This window comes from Hesperophylax consimilis, chromosome 1 (genome assembly GCF_061612785.1).
Source record: "Hesperophylax consimilis isolate HC1 chromosome 1, BYU_Hcon_1.0, whole genome shotgun sequence".
Classification (NCBI taxonomy): Eukaryota; Metazoa; Arthropoda; class Insecta; order Trichoptera; family Limnephilidae; genus Hesperophylax; species Hesperophylax consimilis.
Window position 1 is genome coordinate 33,639,434 of NC_142836.1, and position 20,130 is coordinate 33,659,563.

At 34.7% G+C, this 20,130-nt stretch overlaps 2 protein-coding genes and 1 non-coding gene across 4 annotated transcripts in view; 1 reads left to right on the forward strand and 2 right to left on the reverse strand.

Moving 5' to 3' along the window:
* Positions 1-2,845: 2,845 nt before the first annotated feature.
* Positions 2,846-7,637, reverse strand: SmydA-1 (SET and MYND domain containing, arthropod-specific, member 1). The gene is made up of 11 exons (XM_089632932.1): positions 7,481-7,637; positions 6,868-7,014; positions 6,555-6,659; positions 6,001-6,156; positions 5,511-5,765; positions 5,210-5,329; positions 4,924-5,114; positions 4,328-4,819; positions 4,055-4,242; positions 3,540-3,658; positions 2,846-3,230 (listed from the first exon to the last, which is right to left on the reverse strand). The coding sequence occupies exons 2-11, from the start codon at positions 7,000-7,002 to the stop codon at positions 3,078-3,080; spliced, it is 1,914 nt and encodes a 637-aa protein (XP_089489058.1). The 5' UTR covers positions 7,003-7,014; positions 7,481-7,637; the 3' UTR covers positions 2,846-3,077.
* Positions 7,638-10,645: 3,008 nt separating this feature from the next.
* On the forward strand, positions 10,646-10,941 carry LOC149426701 (signal recognition particle RNA). The gene has a single exon (XR_016303261.1).
* A 3,876-nt stretch (positions 10,942-14,817) lies between these two features.
* The window catches only part of SmydA-4 (SET and MYND domain containing, arthropod-specific, member 4), a 48,571-nt gene continuing 43,258 nt past the window's right edge, over positions 14,818-20,130 (reverse strand). For both annotated transcript variants that reach the window (XM_089632951.1, XM_089632943.1), the window contains 3 exons: positions 19,697-19,814; positions 18,592-18,695; positions 14,818-15,074 (listed from right to left, as the gene is read on the reverse strand). In XM_089632951.1, the coding sequence (XP_089489077.1) occupies positions 14,934-15,074; positions 18,592-18,695; positions 19,697-19,814 (363 nt within the window). In that variant the 3' untranslated portion in view covers positions 14,818-14,933. The remainder of the gene's footprint in view (positions 15,075-18,591; positions 18,696-19,696; positions 19,815-20,130) is intronic.

The following is a 20,130-nucleotide window of genomic DNA, read 5'->3' on the forward strand; positions in this document are numbered from 1 at the left end:
TGTGACATTTGTAAACAGGGCCAGGAAAATTTCTTCCTATTTCTGTTTTAACTGTGGGCATCGATGCATAAATGAGGTGACTACCCATTGCCTGTCGCCAATGAAAAACTTTTAAAAATATTTAATAAAATAAAATAAAATACTTTTTGTTTTAAAACCACGAGTTTTTAATATTTTTTATTACCGACCGGTTTCGCTTTACTCAAGCATCTTCAGGGTACAAATTATTACTAGTAATTTGTAATTATTACTAGTAATTGGTACCCTGAAGATGCTTGAGTAAAGCGAAACCAGTCGGTTTTAAAAATTATTAAAAACTCGTGGTTTTAAAACAAAAAGTATTTTATTTTATTTTATTAAATATGTCAAACCACAAAGTGATTGCTTTCTACAATAATATTTAAAAAATATATTTATGTACAAAGCTTGACTGTGATTCTTGTGTATTTATTTATTTTGCATAATTATTTGCTTTGCAGCATTATTTTATTTCATCCCGCCCTCCAGGGTAAGGGAGGATAAAACATGCCGGCGAATCCAACGTGGATTTACTGGTAACTCACCACATTTGCCTTGATTTTATCGTAGTTTGAACCTTAAAAAATACTCCAAGCACACTAAAATATACTTTAATTCGCTTTATAAGGAAACAATGTTTATTAATATAATAATTGCTTTACGTTTCGTCACTTGCAGATATATTTATTTTATCTGTGAAAAAACGCGTCGCCAAATTTTGTGTCAAATATTGACAATTTATTTATTTATTTATTAAACGCCATAAAAGGCTTTTACAATAATGTGATACATGAGATTATAAGTACACAGTGGTACATAGGCGAATATTAGTATTACATTTAAGAACACAACAATATGTATACAAAACGACATTGAATGTGATACAGCTGAAATTTTCTTAAGGCATAGAATGCTACAATAATAGAAAGCACTTCATTTAAACAGGATAAAATATAGAGAAAAGGTGACTTGCCAACATATATAATCTAGCAAAATATTATAATAGCGCAAATAGTAGTGAGTTTATTGTTACAATCAAATTTATCTCCACTTGGCCACTATGGCCGGCGGGTATGGCAAAGTAGCTTCAACAATTCAGGGCTGTCAGAGACTTGACAATTAAAAATAACATTTTTCATTAAAATAATACATCCGTTAGCCAACACTATAAGACATCTGAAGCAAGCAGTTTATATAGATGCTATACATATACATTTCACATATAATATGTGGAATGTATATGTATAAACACCATACATATGCAAACACAATGTTATAATTCCAATTTTCAAAAGTCTACTATATTCATTTACGGGAAAGCCTCAGATGACTTTAATACGTTAAGAGCCTGCAGTCCCGTTTTTAACCGGTTTACGAATAATTTGAAGAGATTCTTAATAAATTAAAAATATTTTATATCAGTAAGTTTTTTCCGTGTAGGTACCTAAATCGTGTAAGTGCTTCTTTTCGTCGCTTGCAACGTCTGTTAGTTACTATTTTGGCTACTTGGCTGTTGCTTGATCGAAAGATCTCGCTTCCAAAGGGTTAAGAGAATGGTTCTCAATATCCAGGAGTGACAATGCGAACATTGAACAGAAGTGAATGCGCCGTAATGAGAGGCGCTGGCTTCAGCATTTATTACAAGCCTTCGCAATAGATATGATAATGATTATAATGAATAACAATGATCACTGACTGCAAATGTCTACATATTTGTGAAAACTTTCGGCAGGTACATCACCACTCACTAGTTTGCCTTCAAAGTCTTTTTCGAAGGGGAATTTCTTTTTAAATATTCATTAGTGAAATTACTTATTTTCAGTTGTGGATTCAGATTGATGTAGGCATTTGGCATCGTTGGTTGTATTCTTGTAAACACGAGGAGAAATGAAGAGGACCGGTTTGATTATATTTAAATGGGCAATATTTGATTTTAATTCCTTATATGATGTTTATTTTAATTTTGTCCATAGTCATTATATTATATTATATAACTATTTATATATAAAGACCATGAAATAAAGAATAACACCCTTTTTCTATGGTAGACAGACATTAATATAATATGTTATTATTAAAATATTAATAGCAAATATGTATTACCTGGGTAACTTGGGGTAGTTATTATTTGTTTTTTTTAAATCTGAAAACCGCCCAAGAGTCCCAATTACTCACAACTGCCTGGAGCCTGTGAGACTATAACATAATCGGCTAATGTTGTGAGGCTGAAGGTAGTGGGGAGGGGAAGAAGATGGGGAAAATTAAAAACAAATATAAGTCTGAGAAATGAGAGATTTCTTACAATCAAATTGATTGCTCAGTTTTGTAAGATTTGTGTGAAATAAAATATGTACATTTAAAAAAAACTAAATAAACGTACTTAAAAATGAGAAGGTGGGGGAGTGCCTGGCTATTCGGATCTGGTCACCAAACACGACTTAAGCCATTTCAAGCAACGTTTCAATTCTTAGTGAGATCATTATTAATTCATACTGAGATCATTCTGGAACGTGACGCAAGTATATTTTATATTATTTTAAATGAATAAATTGTGAAATAACACAAATTGATCAAAGAAAATTTACTTGTTCACGCCAGGATTTGAACCCGCAACCTTCGGATTGCTAGTCGGAAGCCTTACCCCTCGACTTAGTACATACTTATTGCAGAACGTAACCAATTGACCACCCGCCTAGCTACAGAACATACAACATTATTATTTGAAGTAAAGTTTCTGAAAATACAAGAAAACAAATAAATCACTTTCGTTTAGGGAATCCACGGGAGAAAATAAAAATTTGCACTTTAAAAGTAAAAATTACAGTGTAATTATGTATTAGTCTCCATATTGTATTAATATTTTAAAAAGTAAAACTAGAGACAAACACGAATCAGACCAATTGATGTAAATGCAATCTTTTTAGAACCTGAATAAATAAATAAAAACACATTATTTATTTACTTACAATATTTAATTGATATTGTCTTTTCTAAACACCTTTAGACGCTAAATGATATAGTTTTGATTTATAAAAGGTGGGTAAAAGGAGTGTTGTGAATTACATAGGACTATCGAGTGCGAAAAGGTTTTGTATCATTGAATCCATGTCTACAAGGTTGATCTTGGCTTGTTTGCAGATTTTCCCTTCAGGTAGGTCTTCCGGCTCGTGTTCCAGAAATTTGATAGACTTTTCCAACATGTCCTTCGATTCCTGAAAAAAACAACAATCAATTCTAAAAAAACAAAAAGATACATGCATTAAAAGAGATCTTCTGATTAAACATAAATATAGCATTAAATAATGATGAGATATAAAAGTATCAAAAACCGGAAGATAAAACTAAAAGATACAAAAAAAGAAAGTTGTTAGCGGTGGTCTACCCAGAATCAATCATAGTAATTTTAGGTTAATTTGAATTCTAGATCGAATCCCTAGCTGACGGTTAAGTAGAAAGCGCCTATGCTAGAATCTTTTCCAGCAGTCCTTTAAGAACACAATAATAATCATGATAATATGTACCAGCAAGTATTTAATCATTGCTGGAGGACCCGCTCCAGTGCGAGCTGCCTCTCTCCTTCCGAATTCAGCTACTGCTGCGTGCAATTCAAACATGACTGCTCCTCGGGCTCTCAGCTCCGCTATAACAGAAACATAATAAAATTGAAAATATATACCTTAATCTTTACTCCGGTCTTGGTATTTTAACTTGAAGAAAAACTTTCATTTTAGAAACTATTCGTCTTTCGGACAGCAGGATTCCGTTTTATATAATATTTTACGAAACTTTAATTAGATGGACAGGTATGTGTGATATCAAAATATCGACATCGTCTAACTGGCTAACAATTTTGTCACTATATTTTTGTTCAGCAATATGTACTTTCCTAATCCCTGATACCAAGAAATACCATTGATAACTCCGCTGTAATCTCTCTACCTCGTAGCCAAAACATTTATGAGAAGACGTTACAGTGGAACTCTAAATGATAAGAATAAAAATCAGTTTTCAATTTTAAATACAGCTCTGTTTTTACCTGGGACAAGCTTTTCCAGCAATTCTGACATCTCTCTGCAGGTTTTGATTTTGAGTTGCAGTCTCTCGTCTGTCACAGTCTGCAAGGAGGTCCCCAGCTGTTGTCCAATCAACTGGGCGAGCGCCAGAGTTACGTCAACCATGTAGTAGTGATTTGGGTGTAAATACTTCCCGTAATGCTCCAAGAATCTGGACAGAAAATTTTAGGGATAATACCTTCCGTAATCAAGAGCAGTGCTGTTTACATACGCAAGTTGTCATCGAAAATATATACCTGAAACACGAATCAACGTTTCCCTTCTCCATTGCTTCAAGATCATTGCCAATGTGATCCATTAGTTTATAAACATGAACTTCATTAACAGTCCCTCCGCATTTGTCACAATGCCAATCAACTCGTTCTCTTTCCTTTAGTTCTTTTCCAGCATCGATTCCATTGGAATCACCATTGGAACTACCAGCATTTCCATTGGTCAACGAATTTCCACCTTCATCCACACTCGAGGGCTTATCGGCATTTACTATTAAGTTATTGTCTTTATTTTTGGCATCTTCGTTGTCATCAACCTTGTTTTTATCATTTTTGGCATTCTTTCCCTTCTTACCGGATTTAATAGTGCTATCTATGGTTTCCTCCTTTTTATTGGAATCTTCAATATCAACATTCTTTAATTGCATCTGAATATCTTCTAATGCTGCACTTTTTTGGTTTTCCGTTTCAATACGAGTAATAAATGTTTTGGGTAACACATATCCACTGCAGTTACTATAAAAAAATATATGACAAGTATTAGACATTTGAAAAATATTATTGAAGATGATGGGTGGATGGGATATTATCGTGGATGGGTAAAAACATTTGCCACAAACCTTTTTTGACAACGTACTGCACTGAGCATTGTTCCAAGATCAGTGACGTCGCAGCACCTAGTGCAAGAGCATTCGAAGAACTTGGTTTCGAGGAGATGATGTCGTCTATTAGCTGTGCCCCATAGGGGATCTGTATAGCAAATGGTTATGTTCTCTCCAGCTGCAATGTCTGTCGCCGCTACGACTAAAACCTGGAGGACCGAAAAATATTCGTAAAAGTTATGAAATACTTTAATGTATATGAATATTTTAAAAAAAAAACAAGAAAGTTCATACGGAATCTTACCTCACCACGACTGCTGAAGCTTTTGTTGCAATTGGCCCTGCAGTTGTGTTCTGCCATTGAAGTAACATCATAAACTGCAACAAATGGTGGCTCAGTCAGAGGAACTTCATGTCCATTTACCTGAAAGACAAAACATATTAAAAATATTATATTTATGTCAAATCCAATACAGGCCCTGAGTAAAACCTCATGGCCCATGTCATCTTTGGGTATGTTGCATCGACCTTCATAATCTTTCGATCGGGTTGTATGGTTTGTAAGGCGTTTAGGCTAAACATGTAAATTAAAAGACTAGGTATACCTGAACTATGCCGCACACTTTCATGATCTCTTCTTCCGTAAATTCTGTATCCAGCTTGAAAAATCTGGTGATGAATTGAGCTATCTGAATTTTGTCCGTCTTCCACTTGTTAGTTCCTTTCCTGTGGTCATCGTGGGACTCTAGGGCCATGAGCTTGTCCCATATAATCGGGTTAGCATTTTTCTGGTAAAGACACCTCAGCACTGTTATGGATTGGTAATTGGGATGAGGAATCCCAAAGGTCTGAATGTTAACCTGAACAAAAGATAAGGTATCATAATTATTAATGAAAACGGTGGTTACAATATTAAGTATCTGCCGGGATTTTTGTTTTTCCCCGAGGAAAGGTATTCACTTCCTTTGAATATTCAATTGGTATGGTTCCATAATTGTTTCTACGTGCTTTTTCTCGTGTTGACATTTGAATTATTTCATCACCTCAAGAGGAGAAACCCCTGAGATCAGTACGACATTTCTTGACTTTTCTCACCTTGCTCCCCCTCCCCGCGGTGAGGTCACACTCCGGCCTGTGATGAGGCGACTTCTGGCAGAAGTCGCTGCAGACGGGCCAACCGCACCGGTCACAAGGTTTAGAGGTGGTCTCAGTTAGCACCTTGCAGCACCCCATGCACACGGGAACTGTTATCTAAAACATCAATTTAAACAATGCTGTACCTACAGGTGACCACATCGGACAATTCCTAATATATGTCATGTGATACTCGCCGAACCTCAAACAATTATTAAAATTAAGTTTTATTGTGCTGTCTGGTGTTGGAAATAACACGCAGAAGTTCCTTTGAATGGATTCTCACACGGAATGGCGATTAATTCGTGTTATTGAAACAATTGGTATTATCATCTTTAATAATTCAAAAATAATATTTTATCTAGGGCACTCGCTAGATTTGTCTCATTGGGGTGTCGAGTGTCGCGATAGGCGTATATATATTTATATACAATATTTAACGAAAACAATAGACATAATACGTTAATAGGAATGGGTTATAAATTAAAATGGAAAACAAGCTTCAGTTTATTTACCTGTGACGGGCCAACAACGAGTGGCTTCTCTTTGAACACAATTTGACCTTCTTTTAAACTCCTCGAGGCGATCAAATGGCGGCCCAGCAACTTGTCTTCTTTCACCTAAATCAAAAGAAATCTCTAATTTCATTATATATTAAGCAATGCGGACAATTTACTATACTCGCTATAGAAACATTCAAACATATATATCCAAACTAAATGAATAATATCGCAGAGAGTTATTTCTGCATCGAATGTAATGATTGAAATAATGGTCGTGTTGATATCATATGTACTAAAAGCAAGAGAATATAAGCAGATAACTTACAATGACGGGCATACAGGTATGCTTGTGAATCTTCCAATGATCTTTCTGGTGGTCCTTGGAACAGTAATACGCCAAGTGGCATTTGGAGCATTTGTTGGTGGCTGTTTTGTTACACACAGAACATTTGCCTTCCATGGTGTATCTTATCTACAAAATATTAACAAATTCATTTTATGAACAATTTCCGTACATTAAGAACAACAACAATTTAATTTAATCTCGTAACAACAATTATTGTTTTTATTTATTATTTTCCCGTTTGCTGAAGACGATTCTAGACGCAAAAATATGCCAGATAAATGGCCATACCTACTTATATTTTTACCCTGGCCAATGTTCAAACAAAAAAGCGATCTGCATTGGAACGCCCTTCTTCGTTGTAGATATAAACACTTAGAGGAAAGGTCTAGACTAGTCTAGAGAATGATAATGCCATGTATAAAAAATGTACCACAAAAAGACATCGATAAAAAGACGGGGTTTGAATGAAAGATAATACCTCTGTGTACAATAATAGTCCCGGCTTTAGACATCTGCGGAACGCATGCGAAGTTCATCCGGCTAAATAAAGTCTTAAAGGTCAAGAAAATATCATACAAAATAATAAACTCACTTTTTTCTGCCTTCAGTAGAGTACACTTCGATATATTTATCCAATCCACCGAGAATGCAGTACTGAGTGATGATTAGTTATTAAGAAATCCGTGCAATGTGGATTGCGACTGATCAATCTTTCGTAGTAAGTCCCATGCGGGAGCTGAATTAGTACTGGACTAAAATAGACCAGTGCTTTCCGAGTTTCCCGCTCTGGTGCTGTTCTGTTCGGTCATCCACAGCTGATGCGGGGATATGCAATACTTCACACAGTAGTTTGACACAAAGGCCAGACATTCCTCAATCTATGATTATGATAATCTTTACCTCGGAACCTTTCTTGTATTTCACTATTTGTCTGAACAATCTCTCAATGCAGGAGTCCCGCAAGGCTCTCTTTTAGCTCCGGTATTCTTCAATACAAGTTATGTGAAGGATTTTTTTAATGAAGGGAAAGTTTGAACCTGGGTTTTGAAGACACCCGTGTTGTAGGAGGGAGCTCCTAACCATTATACATGTCACGAGTTGAACAAATTCCTATGCAAAACCAATTAACATGTTAGGTAGCTTGAAAATAGCGAAATATATAATATAACTAGTGGGCCCGGGCAGACGTTCTCCTGCCACAGACCGCCTTCTATGTAGACCGCATTTTATATAGACCGATTTTATATAGTCCGATTTGGTGAACAATATTTAATAAACATAAAGCTTACATAACTTAAAAATGAAATACAAACCTTTTTCCCATAAAAACTCCTTAATATAGCATTTAAAAATATTGAGTGGGAGGGGGGGGGGTGTTGAGAAGCTAAAATATGTGGTTGTGTGTATTTTTGAAATTCGTCAAAAAATAAAATAAAATAATTTAGATCTTTAAAATAATCTAAATTTCATAAAATTCGGTTGGGCGGTTTCGGAGATTAGCGTGTACGAACGCAGAGACACCTGATTTTTATATATTAAGATATTCATCACTTTTCATAACTTTATAGCACTTTTTAAAGGTGTGTTAAATTGTCATTTTGAGGAGTTATTTGCAACCGTTGTAAACGCAGATCTTCGGAAAATTGCTTAGATTAGAGCATAATTCTTGTTTTTCAATATTTAAATGGAAAAAAAAGTGTGGGTACCGCACGGCAATGTCTTTTGTTTTATAAAACGTCAGAATAGCTTAAAATAAACTGCTATTGATACACAAAATATTACTGTTGTCCCATAATGTTCCTAAGACAGATAGCGCTATTTTAAAAAAGCATGCGTTTTACCTGTCACAGGTGACATCTATGCAGAGATGTGCTTTATTTCAAATAAATCCATTTCAAATGGAAATGCAAAATGGGTATTTTCCATTTTGCATTTTAAATGCTTTTCTCAATGCATTTTCCATTTTAAATGCTTTTTTGCAACATTCTTCCTACCATCTCCACTCATCTTTTTTTATAAGCCCCAAATATCAGTCGGTCCTCAACCTCGCTATGAGAGATAATTTACATTTGTCAAGTTGCTCCCTGGTAGGAGCCCTGGCAATTGAGTGATACCATTACAAAAAATACTGATTCAAATACTGAACATAGGGCCCCGGCCATGACGCTATAATATTAAATGTTAGATAGCAGTTTCTATGTTTTTACGTTGGCAACATTAGTCCCGCGCAAATTTTTGTGGTTTCATAATCTGTAGTCGTGGTGTTTTTGGATTTACCATCATGTAATATGTTTGTTCTACATTAATGTCCATTATTAAATGACAACATTGTTTAAAAATTCTATAATTATTTTGATTGTTTAACCTGAGAAACCATTTTGCATTTTCAATGCATTTAAAATAGGTATTTTGCATTTGAAATGCTTTTCTAATAACCATTTTGCATTTTCAAATGGAAAAGTTTTGACCCATTTCCATTTTGCATTTCAAATGGTTTTGGGTACCCATTTTGCACATCTCTGCATCTATGTAATATAGGTATACAACAACACACGTGTATTCGAATGCAACTCTCGAGTTGTGTCAACATTTCAAAGCAACGATGAAGAACTCTCGAAGATTTTGAACAAACGAACATTTACATTTTTATTTAGATAGAAGATAGATATTTCGCTTTCTAACTAAATACATATTTCGAAGCTATATAATAAATTAATGATTTTGTGAATACGTGTAATAAATACCTTATAATATTGTTATTAGTTTAGTGCAGTTGTGTAGTTTCTGTATCGGTCTGTGTTTGGTTGGTAGTGTTAGTAAAAAAAAATCTGATATTTTGTATCCAGTATTTTATCCGGTATTTTTAGTACCATATCACAAGAATCTTTTTTGATCAATTATTGTGTTCGTATTGCTTGTGCATATTATGTTTTTGATCCCGTATTTCTAATACGCGCGTTTGTTGTTATTTGTTGCGTTATTATCAAAGCTCTTTGAAAAAACTTTAGTCAATGAACTAATTGAACTAAAATTAATTATTGGTCGACAGTAATAATTTTGTTTGACACGTGGCTAGTTACCTGGAATGAGGTAATAATGTGATCTTCATCAAGTCATTCCGGTATCTGGATGTAGTTTCACTGGTTTAGCGCGCTACTCAAACTTTTTACTTTTGACAAAAATCTGACTAAAAATCTTACCAAATATCTATGTTTTTTAGTAAACAGCACCTACTTATTTATTTAAATTAATACAATATTTTACAAATTAAATATCCAAACGTGACGCAAAATGAGTGATGCCTAAATTTAATGAATATTTGTTTCTCCGGAAGTATTCTGAAATTCCCTCACTACCTATAACAAATTATTGATAAGATAGTTCTATTTAGAACAACTATTCTGAGGTGCACTGGTCTGGGGTCTAGGTCCACTGAATGATCAATAAAAATTGTTTTTCTCTTGCCCCTTTTGCAAAGCTTACATAAACAATCCCCAGGTGGGTTTAAAGTCAATGTTTATTTCGGGTACAACGCATAGATGGCGGTAGTTTGGGTGAAATATTTTCATCATTAAAAATCAATAAATAATCAAACCAAAGAACTAGAAGGGATTTTAAATAATCTATTTGATTAGATAACAATTTTAATATGTTATTCTTAATTGAAAAAAATACTCCGATAAAATAAAAAGCATGGCCGCTCTGGGATTCGATGGTTGTTCTCGCTACATATACGCGCTATCTTTCAATGTTTCTAATTGGGAGCGTGGCGTCTCTTGTAATCCGGCTTCTCGGAGGTTGGGATCGGCGGATGGTTTGAGGCCGGGGCTCCTGCTAGCGAGTGGCCCATGTTGACCGGACGTCCGCACTAAGCCTGCCATCAATATGGCTGCCCGGGAGGAGTCCTGGGCAGCCAGGTTGGCTAAGGAGGGGCGAACCGGGCCAGGGGGGAAACCCAGCAGCCAAAAGTCCCCGTGGGGGGCAGTAGTGGGACAGCGTCCGGGAGTGTGCGCTCTCTAGCAGCCCGACCAACAGAATCAGACCCGATCCTTTTGCCATTTTTTACCAGAATACTTTATAAAACCAGATAATATTACATTGATTGAATACTAATGTAATAACAGAGGGGTAAAAGTTGGTGGAAGTGTTTAATCAGTTTTATTTTTATTTTAGTAAATTATGTTACCTCGTATTTTGTTCGATAAACCACGGTAGGTGGCTGTCTCTTCCGTTAATTTATTATTTTAGGTAAAACAATTCAATCATCAAAGTGAAAACTTTGACAATTCAACACACAGTCCTAACCTAAACTAAACCTAACCTTTGTAAACTATTTAACCTAGCTTTGTTTCATTACTTTATATCACTTTAAAGGCGTTTTAAATTATCATTTTGATAAGTTATTTGATCACCAAATATTGCATTTATATTTTTATGATAGATTTGAATAATTTAGTCTACGGTTTTCTGGAAGAAACCTTTCCTTTTTTAACTCCTTTTTCAGTAGTATTCAGGGGGGTAGAAGTATTTTTTTTTAAATAGGTACCCAATTCATATTCGATTATTAATGTTACATCATTAATTTAAAGTGGATGTTGTTAATGATTAAGTTATTTTTTTCCAGTAGGCGGTAGAATAAAGTTGTTTCCGTGCTTAGATGAATTGAATAGGTGAAGATTTCAACTTTTTCCGAGTTCACACGAGGACAATATAGAAGACAATGGGTCTAGACGTCTAGAGTACTCTAGAGCAGTGTTCCGCAAACTTTTTATGTTCACGGTACACCTAACTAATCAATAAATTTTAACGGTACACCAAAGAAAAAAAAAACAAGGTAAATTTTGGATAGGATTGGCTAGGCTTATTACGAATAACGGCGAACATAGAGGTTAAACTACGAAAGCTGCATGTCATCATAATTTAAAAAAACATCCCAGGTTTTGAATGGTTTGTTTGGCAAAGCAGGGTTTGTCTAGCCGGGTTTGTGTAATTATGATTGATATTTATCACATAACAGTGACAGAATGACCGCGAACTGTCACCGAATCGGTTCGAGAAGTGAATTTTAATTTTACGCAATTGATAATTAAAATGCTTCTTTTTCCGCCGCCACCAAGCCAAAAAGTTTCCTTTTATAGTAATTACGGCATATCTAAAGTTTTTTTCTAAAAATTATTCGTAATAAGCGTGGCCACTCCGAACCAAAATTTACCAAAAACAATATTTTATTAATATTTATTATTAAAATCAATATAACATGAAAAGATGTTTAATGCGAAATGTGGGCCTGTTTAACTGAACACAGACGATCAAAATTTGGAACAATCGTTGATAACGCTGCTCGCATCTCTTCGTCGATCGTCCTCAGGCGTTCTCTTTTTTTGACTTTATCGTTGTGAGAGTTGAAAACCCCAATTCGCATAAATAGGTCGTAGCAAATGGTAATAGAATTGCAATAGCTCGCTTTGGCAGGAGTGGATACTCATTTTTTACGTGGAGCCAAAAATATGCTAACTCTGTTTCAGAAAATTTGAATTTTAGTGTCCGATCAGTTTTAAGCTCCATGAATCTGATTTATTCCTGCTCGTTTATTGGTAAATGTCCAAGGGAAATGCTTTCCGAAAATGGATTTCTTACCCAGTCCATAGGTTGCAGGTCACACTTAGGAAAATATGAGTTCATTTTTTCTGCTAACAGCTCCAAGTGTTTCACTATCAAAGCCACCTCCGGCCGCCGCGCCGCACAGAAAAGTAAAGACCGATTTACAGAGCACTTAGTGAGAAGTGACGCGGGACTCGCGGCACACTTACAAATGGCCACGGCACACCAGTGTGCCGCGGAGCACACTTTGCGGAACACTGCTCTAGAGGCATAACTAACCATCACCCTTTTTAATATTTATTTATTGATCAACCCTCGGAATGTCAAAACATTCACATTTTCAATTTTTAAATAAATTTAGTCAATTATAAATGGTCCAAAAATACAGACTACATAAGTGGGGAATCAAATGAGATCCTGAGCAACCTCAGCTAGTGGCGCATCCAGGGAGATGCGAGGGGATTTCCAAGAAGAAGTGTGACATTTTATGCGGGTGTAATTCTTGCGGTGGTTTTTAATTACTTCAAATTGTGGGAGTTATTGTGTAATTTATTAATTCACCAACAATCTTTTCAAAGAATTATTACGAACTGCACCTCGCCACACGGAAATTTCTGAAATGGACTGCACCTTGCGCAAGTATCAAATTTTTTTATCAATGCTTATACACATCACCGAGCATTCTAGCTATTAATTGATTTATTAAAAATCTGGTTCGCTATCGTTTTCCTTTTAAAAACGGGACTGCAGGCTTTTTACAAATTAATTGGAGATAATCTGGCGTGTAAATAGCACAGACCATCAGGGAATATTTTAAATCCCTATGAAAAAAAGGATTGATCAATGAATTCACTCTGCAGGAGAACACAACTTATAACCCAGCCACCAAAATACATATGAACAGAAAGACTCACCAGAGAATCCCACTTGCAATGAGTTTTGCTCCTTGATCTTCAATCAGCACAAAATATATTTGAGTTCTCACTAGGAGATTATAATGTGTCACCAGTTCTCAAGAGAGTAGAATTATTAATGAAGAATCAGCACATTGCAATAATACGCACTGCCATGATTTGTGACAAAAAAATATATTTCAATCATTTCTGTCTTAAATAGACATCTTTTGACAAATGACACAATCCGGATGAATCCAACTGATCAATGCAAAAGGTGACTGTAGTCGGTTATAATTCACCTGCAGAGCAAAATCCATCCAAAAATGACCAGAGATGTCTCTTTTGTCCATTATATATATTAAAAATTAATTAATTCATATATTATGTTTGTATTTTAAAAATTAATTCACATTAATTTTAAATTTTAAATCGACTGCTTCTCCATTAATTGACAGAGTTCCTAACAAAGTATCAGTCAAAAGCGAATGTTTTATGAAGACGGCGGAACACGTGTTCATTCAAATGTTGATATTGATATTGATATACTCATATTGTCGCATTCTGTCATGATATTTGGCCGACATTCGGCTATCTTGTTCACACTGGAGTACCCGGAAGACTCCATGTGTTCACCAGTGCTGAACAAATCCACGAGTTCGGTGACACTCACTGACCACCGCCTTGACCACTCCATCGCAGTCATCGCCGCCTACACCTGGTGTCATCGTCATCGGTCCGGACTCATCTCCCAACTGCGCAATTCTACTGAATCAAAATAACCCTATTACACAACACAACAACTATCATCTTTCACTGTCTCCTTACCAGATTCCCAAACCTACATTAATTTTATACTCGTTTCGGACGCGTAACACTCATAATCGAAATCTTTCAATAAATGGGGCGTCTCCTGCGGCAAAATGTTTTCAAAATATCCGAAAACAAAACATTGGGATAGGGCCATATTGTTTTTGTTTTCCATCGGCCACGGAAAACAATGTGGCCCCGACCCAATGTTTTTGTCGGATGTTCTGAAAACATTTTGTCGCTGGACACCTGACTTTATATTTAGACTTATATATAAGATTTTATGTATTCACTCATATGACATTAAACCAAAGATATTAGAAGAACGAGATGTGCTATGAGAAGTCCATACTGTGTGGAATTGTTTTGCCCAGTGTCGCCGATTTTGTTCACCAATACTACTGCACACCTTCGCTTACGCTAAGGTATCCGCACTAATACAGAGAACAGATTTCTGTGCGTACACGTCCCGATAGTATTCAAAGTACCCTAATTAGGTAGTACTCCGCCTACGGTCCAGCGGCCAACATAGCATATCTCGTTCTTCTAATATCTTTGCATTAAACATACAGACCGCCGATACGTTTTCAGAAGAGGGGTTCTATAAGCTACCAATAAAAAAATATTTAATTTATGAAGTCTTATATATTCTTATTAAAAACGGTTAATAATATTATATAGTTTTAAAGTTAATTATTAATCAACACAAACGTAACACTAGAAGTAATTATAGTAATTGGTTTACAATATTTTTCCAATTATCTTCTCCCAGTCTTTTATTTGCTTTAGGGCGTCCCTTGCAGCGGTGGCCATTATACCCTCCGAGGAGTCGGGAGGTTCCACATTTAGGATCTTGGCCGATTCGTCCAAGCATTTCGCCACCTGAACAAACAACACAAACACAATGGTCAGTAAACCATTAAAATACATATCTGTTTCCTAACGAAATTATTTACTGATTCTGGGTCATTGTATAATTTTATGAATAATGTCATAGTATGCAATATGTGCACTGAACAAAAAATCCCTATTGGGAAAGTGCAATCAATATCTATTTATTTATTTATTCAAACGCCATAAAATGGATCTCACATTACAGCGAAAATCGAATTACAAGTGTACAGCGAAAAACAGGATAATAATAGCAATAAATTAAAGAACAATTAATGTGTACACAAAAACACTATTGCAAGTGATGCATTTATTAATATAAGTGCAGTAAGACAATGCATAATTCAAAATAAATATATACCAGTGTAACAACGGTTGAACCACAGACATAGGAATTAATCTGACAGTAAATAGGCATCTCGCATTATAATATCACCATTTACTTCTTAAAAGTAAAATCTGCTTTTGAATGAATACACATTTTTACATGGGAGCGCAAATTACTCGCCACGTTATGAAGAAATTTGCGAAGTCCAAATTCGGCAAAAAAATTCGGTTCTATTTTCAGAGTCGAATATTTCGTTTAAGTATTTAGTTAAGACACTTTTATAAATGTTCATAATTTACTTCCCAGCAACCAACCAGCTTTGTGTTTCGCGTCCAGACGTTTCTCGATGTGATAGTAACAACTGATTCATATTATACGATGTGAATATGCTTAAAATAAAGTAAAATAATGCTTATATATGGAATGTAATACGACAATTGGGTTTATTCTCTTTTTCACATCTATTTTTACAAGTTTTCATAGTACAAGTCAACATTTTGCCGTGTTATTTCGTAAAATGAACCGATGATGCCTCGACCATAGTTCGCACAAGAATGATGACGTCACGTTTTCAAATTTCACTTGAGGCCATACGCGAGCAGAGCCGGCTCCAATGGAACCGGAATGTGGAGTGGGGATAATACGCTTTTAATCACTTAGGGCAGGTCTACTAATATTCATATGTCTATGGGTTGAACTAATTTATCTTAGGCTTATATAAGACCTGTCATAAGTCGAAGTATGAGGTGTCTATGATAATAGTCAGTAGTGAGTTTATTGTTACCCACTAAATTAATTGTACTTGGAATAGCTGAGTAGGCATCACAACTTGGCATTAAGGCGATGCACTACGTCGTGTAATATTTTAAATTGAGCCGCTATCAATAACAACCCTTACGTAGATGGCGATAAGGTTTAAATTCCCGTTTAACACCATCCGCCTGTTTTGATTTATGCAAGAAAAAAACATGTCCAAAAAGTGCCTTTTATTTTATTTTGTGTATGTTCAGGCATAAATATTTAATTTTTTTTCGATCATTTTATAAATAACTTAATTTGCCACATTATACAATAAAATCATTACCGAAAATGGGTTCGTAAGTAGGAGATTTTTTACTTTAAAGCAGTTTTCATATGCCTATACATTATTTTTCTGGGTTTATAAAAAGACTTATATAAAAAATATTCGATTATTTCAACGGCCAAGATGTATTCTACTCGCAGTATTTAATTAAAGCATCTGAAACATTTCTAGGCGATCAAATTTTCAAACAAAAAACACGTGATTTTGCATTACTACGTCTGGCATCGCCTTAAAAATTCAGGGCTGTCAGCGATTCAATGATACTTATGGACAAGAAATAATATTTTTTATTTAAATAATACATATTATGTTAGCTAAATAAAATAAAATAAGATATCTGAAGTAAATAGTTTAGATGTAGTAAAATATGATATAGGAGCCATGCAGAAGAATATTATCATTCCTGACTTTGATTATTGTGTTTGAGGTATGTTATAATATCCTCCTTATGACTATATTCCGTGCAGTTAAACACATCTAATACTTCTGAGAAAACATTGCCAACTGTATGCAATCTAGGTATAAGCGGTTATCTAAAGTCCTGATATTTTTGTTGCAATTAAAAAGAATTTTGGATTTGATATAAAATTGATTTTCACCTCCTGGGCCTCAGATAGGTCAATGGGCGCTTTTATAATTCCCAACATACGGAGACACGGCAGACAGGCCTAACGACACGAAGACGGCAACGGTACACGGCGTTTCATTTCGAGATGATGTGTGATAAAGTTTACATTTCTCCTTTCTTTGAGGAAAGTAGACACACGTACGTCGTTTGTCTCATGTTCAACAGCTGCAGTCACGCCCAAAATACACTTCTGTCAGTTTATCCGTGCAGTGTGTTTTTTTATTTTATTTTTTTATTTATTTTTTATTTAACAAAATAGGTAGACCAACAAAGCTGTCACAAGCCAGCTTGTCTGCAGGATCCACCGAATCAAAATATCTTAAGTCTATATCTATAACATTGTATGATTATGTGTACATGAGTAAGTCTTATTTCTAAGTAGGTACATTTCACAGATTTTATTTTATTGCAGACATTCGCAAAATATATTTCTAACGAGTAATTGTAAATACATAATATATCTAATGCACCTCACTAAAAACAAAGAGTTTGGGAATTTACATAAAGGTGTTCAAAGGTACATGGATTGGTCATTTATTAACCACAGCTTTATGATTTTAGGGCAGGGTCTCTCATTATTCACAATTTGTAAGTTTTTATTTAGTTTGTTGAAGATCACAGGTACCAAGTATTCAAGAGTACGGCCTCCATACTTATCTAAAATTCGAGGAGTTTTTATCCCGTTTCCTTCTGTAAATCTTGTGTTGTGCCCGTGTACCAGTGGTTTTTTGTACAAGCTTTCTCCCGCATTGTCCATAATAGTATAATTCAAATTCAAACAAATAACATAACTTATTAAGCATTAATATCTCCTTATCAATAAAAACTAAATTACATATTAATTTCCTTAATGTGCAGTAATTTTAAAAAGGACACGTTTGAATGTAAGTATTTGTGCTAACCAATATACGAAAAGTATCAAAAAAAGTTTTTGACGTAGTTTAGAACACCTGCCTGCAGTCCCCTCTTACTCCAAAAATGCCCAAAGAAACTGGCTGCGTACCGACGTTTATTAATCCCGTTTAAATTTAGACTCGCGATTCAATTTGATAATGTTATTTTATGCTTAATTTGTTTCATTCTTCAGCTTCCTAACAAAAACATAATTTTTATGTAATTATTTATTATTAGGTATGTATTAATTATTTTGTATTCATCCAGTACACCACTACACAAGCAATGATCTCTATACAATGATTTACCTGCTATACTTATAGATAACCAAGCGAAACACCTAATTACCTATCGTTTATATCTAAATAGATAACAATTTATAAGAATTACTAACTTGTGTATCTTTGAGTGAGACCTCCATAATTAATTGTGTAATTTTTGAAAACAATCATTTGTTTTCGGAACATAATTATTGAACTTGAACACCCTATGAATAATAAAAAATACTTACCTCACGACATAATGAGAATAGGTTTTAAATTATTGTAATTATGTAGTTAATTATAATGTTTACCTCGATCAGCCGCGTTCGAAGTTCTGCTTTCGTAATTTCTCTCTTTTCAAACTCTCGCGTTGTCAGCACCATTAATGGGGCATGCAGCTCGTAAAGAGTTGTCCCTGGAAATAAATGTATCGAGTAATTTATTCAATTATTTGTAAACGCTTGTGGAAGATGTTTTTTTTGTTAAAAGTGCTGATAAACGATCGAGATAAATCGCCTATTATGCTCCTTGCCAAACAATTTGTTTAAACAACAAGCCATTAAATTAATTGACTAATCGGCGTTTTACGAAAAAATATTTATATAATTATCTAATTTCCCGATTCTTGGAACAACTACATTAGGTACTTAATTAAATTAAACATTCGGACGATTAAATTGCGTATTGCCAAACAATATTGTCTTGGCTGTCAATAGTTTTGCTGGGCATATCGTGTCCCGCCAAGATTGACGTAATGTTTAACAAATTCACAACAACAAAAAATAATTTCTTTATTTTATACAAATTTTGTGAAGTCATTTCAGGACATCGTTTTGTTGTGTTGTGAATTTGACTTATATATTACAACAATCTAGACGGGACATGACAATATTGCCGGCCAATACCCTGCCCTGCAAGACCTAACTACCAGTAACTAAGATTTAACTACAATGGATCAACATTTAAAAAAATAATAATTTCCATTTTTGACAGTAATATTAGTATCGATACCCGTAGGTACAACAATGCAATACAATATATTATTTTGATTTTAAGATTTAACTTTAAATTATTATTATAGATCAACATTTATTTTTCTTCAAATACTATCTATTTTCGACAGTAATATTGGTATCGATGCCCGTGGGTACGTTACTAGCTAAACATCCTATACTCCATCATGGCAGTGCTCGCCATTTTTTCCGTTCCCAACATTTATAATCCGTGCAATAAATAAAAAAAAACGAGTACCATCAACCCTTCGGATGGTGAAAAATTGTGCGCTATGGTGTACTTTGTTTTTCATGTCATCGATGTCTTCCGTAGAATCTCTCCCGTAGAATATTTGATGGAAACGCACAACGCCTTAAAAAAACTCTAGCGAGAAGCAATACAACTAACATCCGGGTAACAAACCTCTTAGCCTGGAGAAGCCCGGTTCGAGGACATTAAACACTTTGAGAATATCCCGGCAGATGTCTCTCTTTCTCCTCAGCTGCGGAGGAGTCATCTGATGGATTAAGTGGGAATCCACCTGGAAACGTTAAGTTTATTAATAACAAGTTTAATATGTAGAACTCCATTTAAATTTGTTTTATAATATTATTATTTAATTTACTAAAAACAGTTTATTTATAAACAATATTCGTAGAAATTAGCATATGGATATAGAATAAAAAAGAAAACTGTGACAGGTTTGACAAATTGAACAGGGATCCAGCTTTAAATTGTATAGAGCTTTCACTTTCAGGGGAGGAACAATGAAGTAGTCAGATTTAAATAGAAATAGAATATCCATATTTCTAGTACATACACGTATAAAGCATACAGACATACTTTTTTTTTTAAAT

Excerpts from the sequence above, each read along its gene's own strand:
- SmydA-1 (XM_089632932.1), bottom strand. The coding sequence starts at position 7,002 with ATGGAAGGCAAATGTTCTGTGTGTAACAAAACAGCCACCAACAAATGC. Across the intron at positions 5,330-5,510 it reads AAGTGTGCGGCATAGTTCAG|GTAAATGGACATGAAGTTCC; the intron begins GTATACCTAGTC and ends TTTGTCTTTCAG. Across the intron at positions 5,115-5,209 it reads GCTTCAGCAGTCGTGGTGAG|GTTTTAGTCGTAGCGGCGAC; the intron begins GTAAGATTCCGT and ends TCGGTCCTCCAG.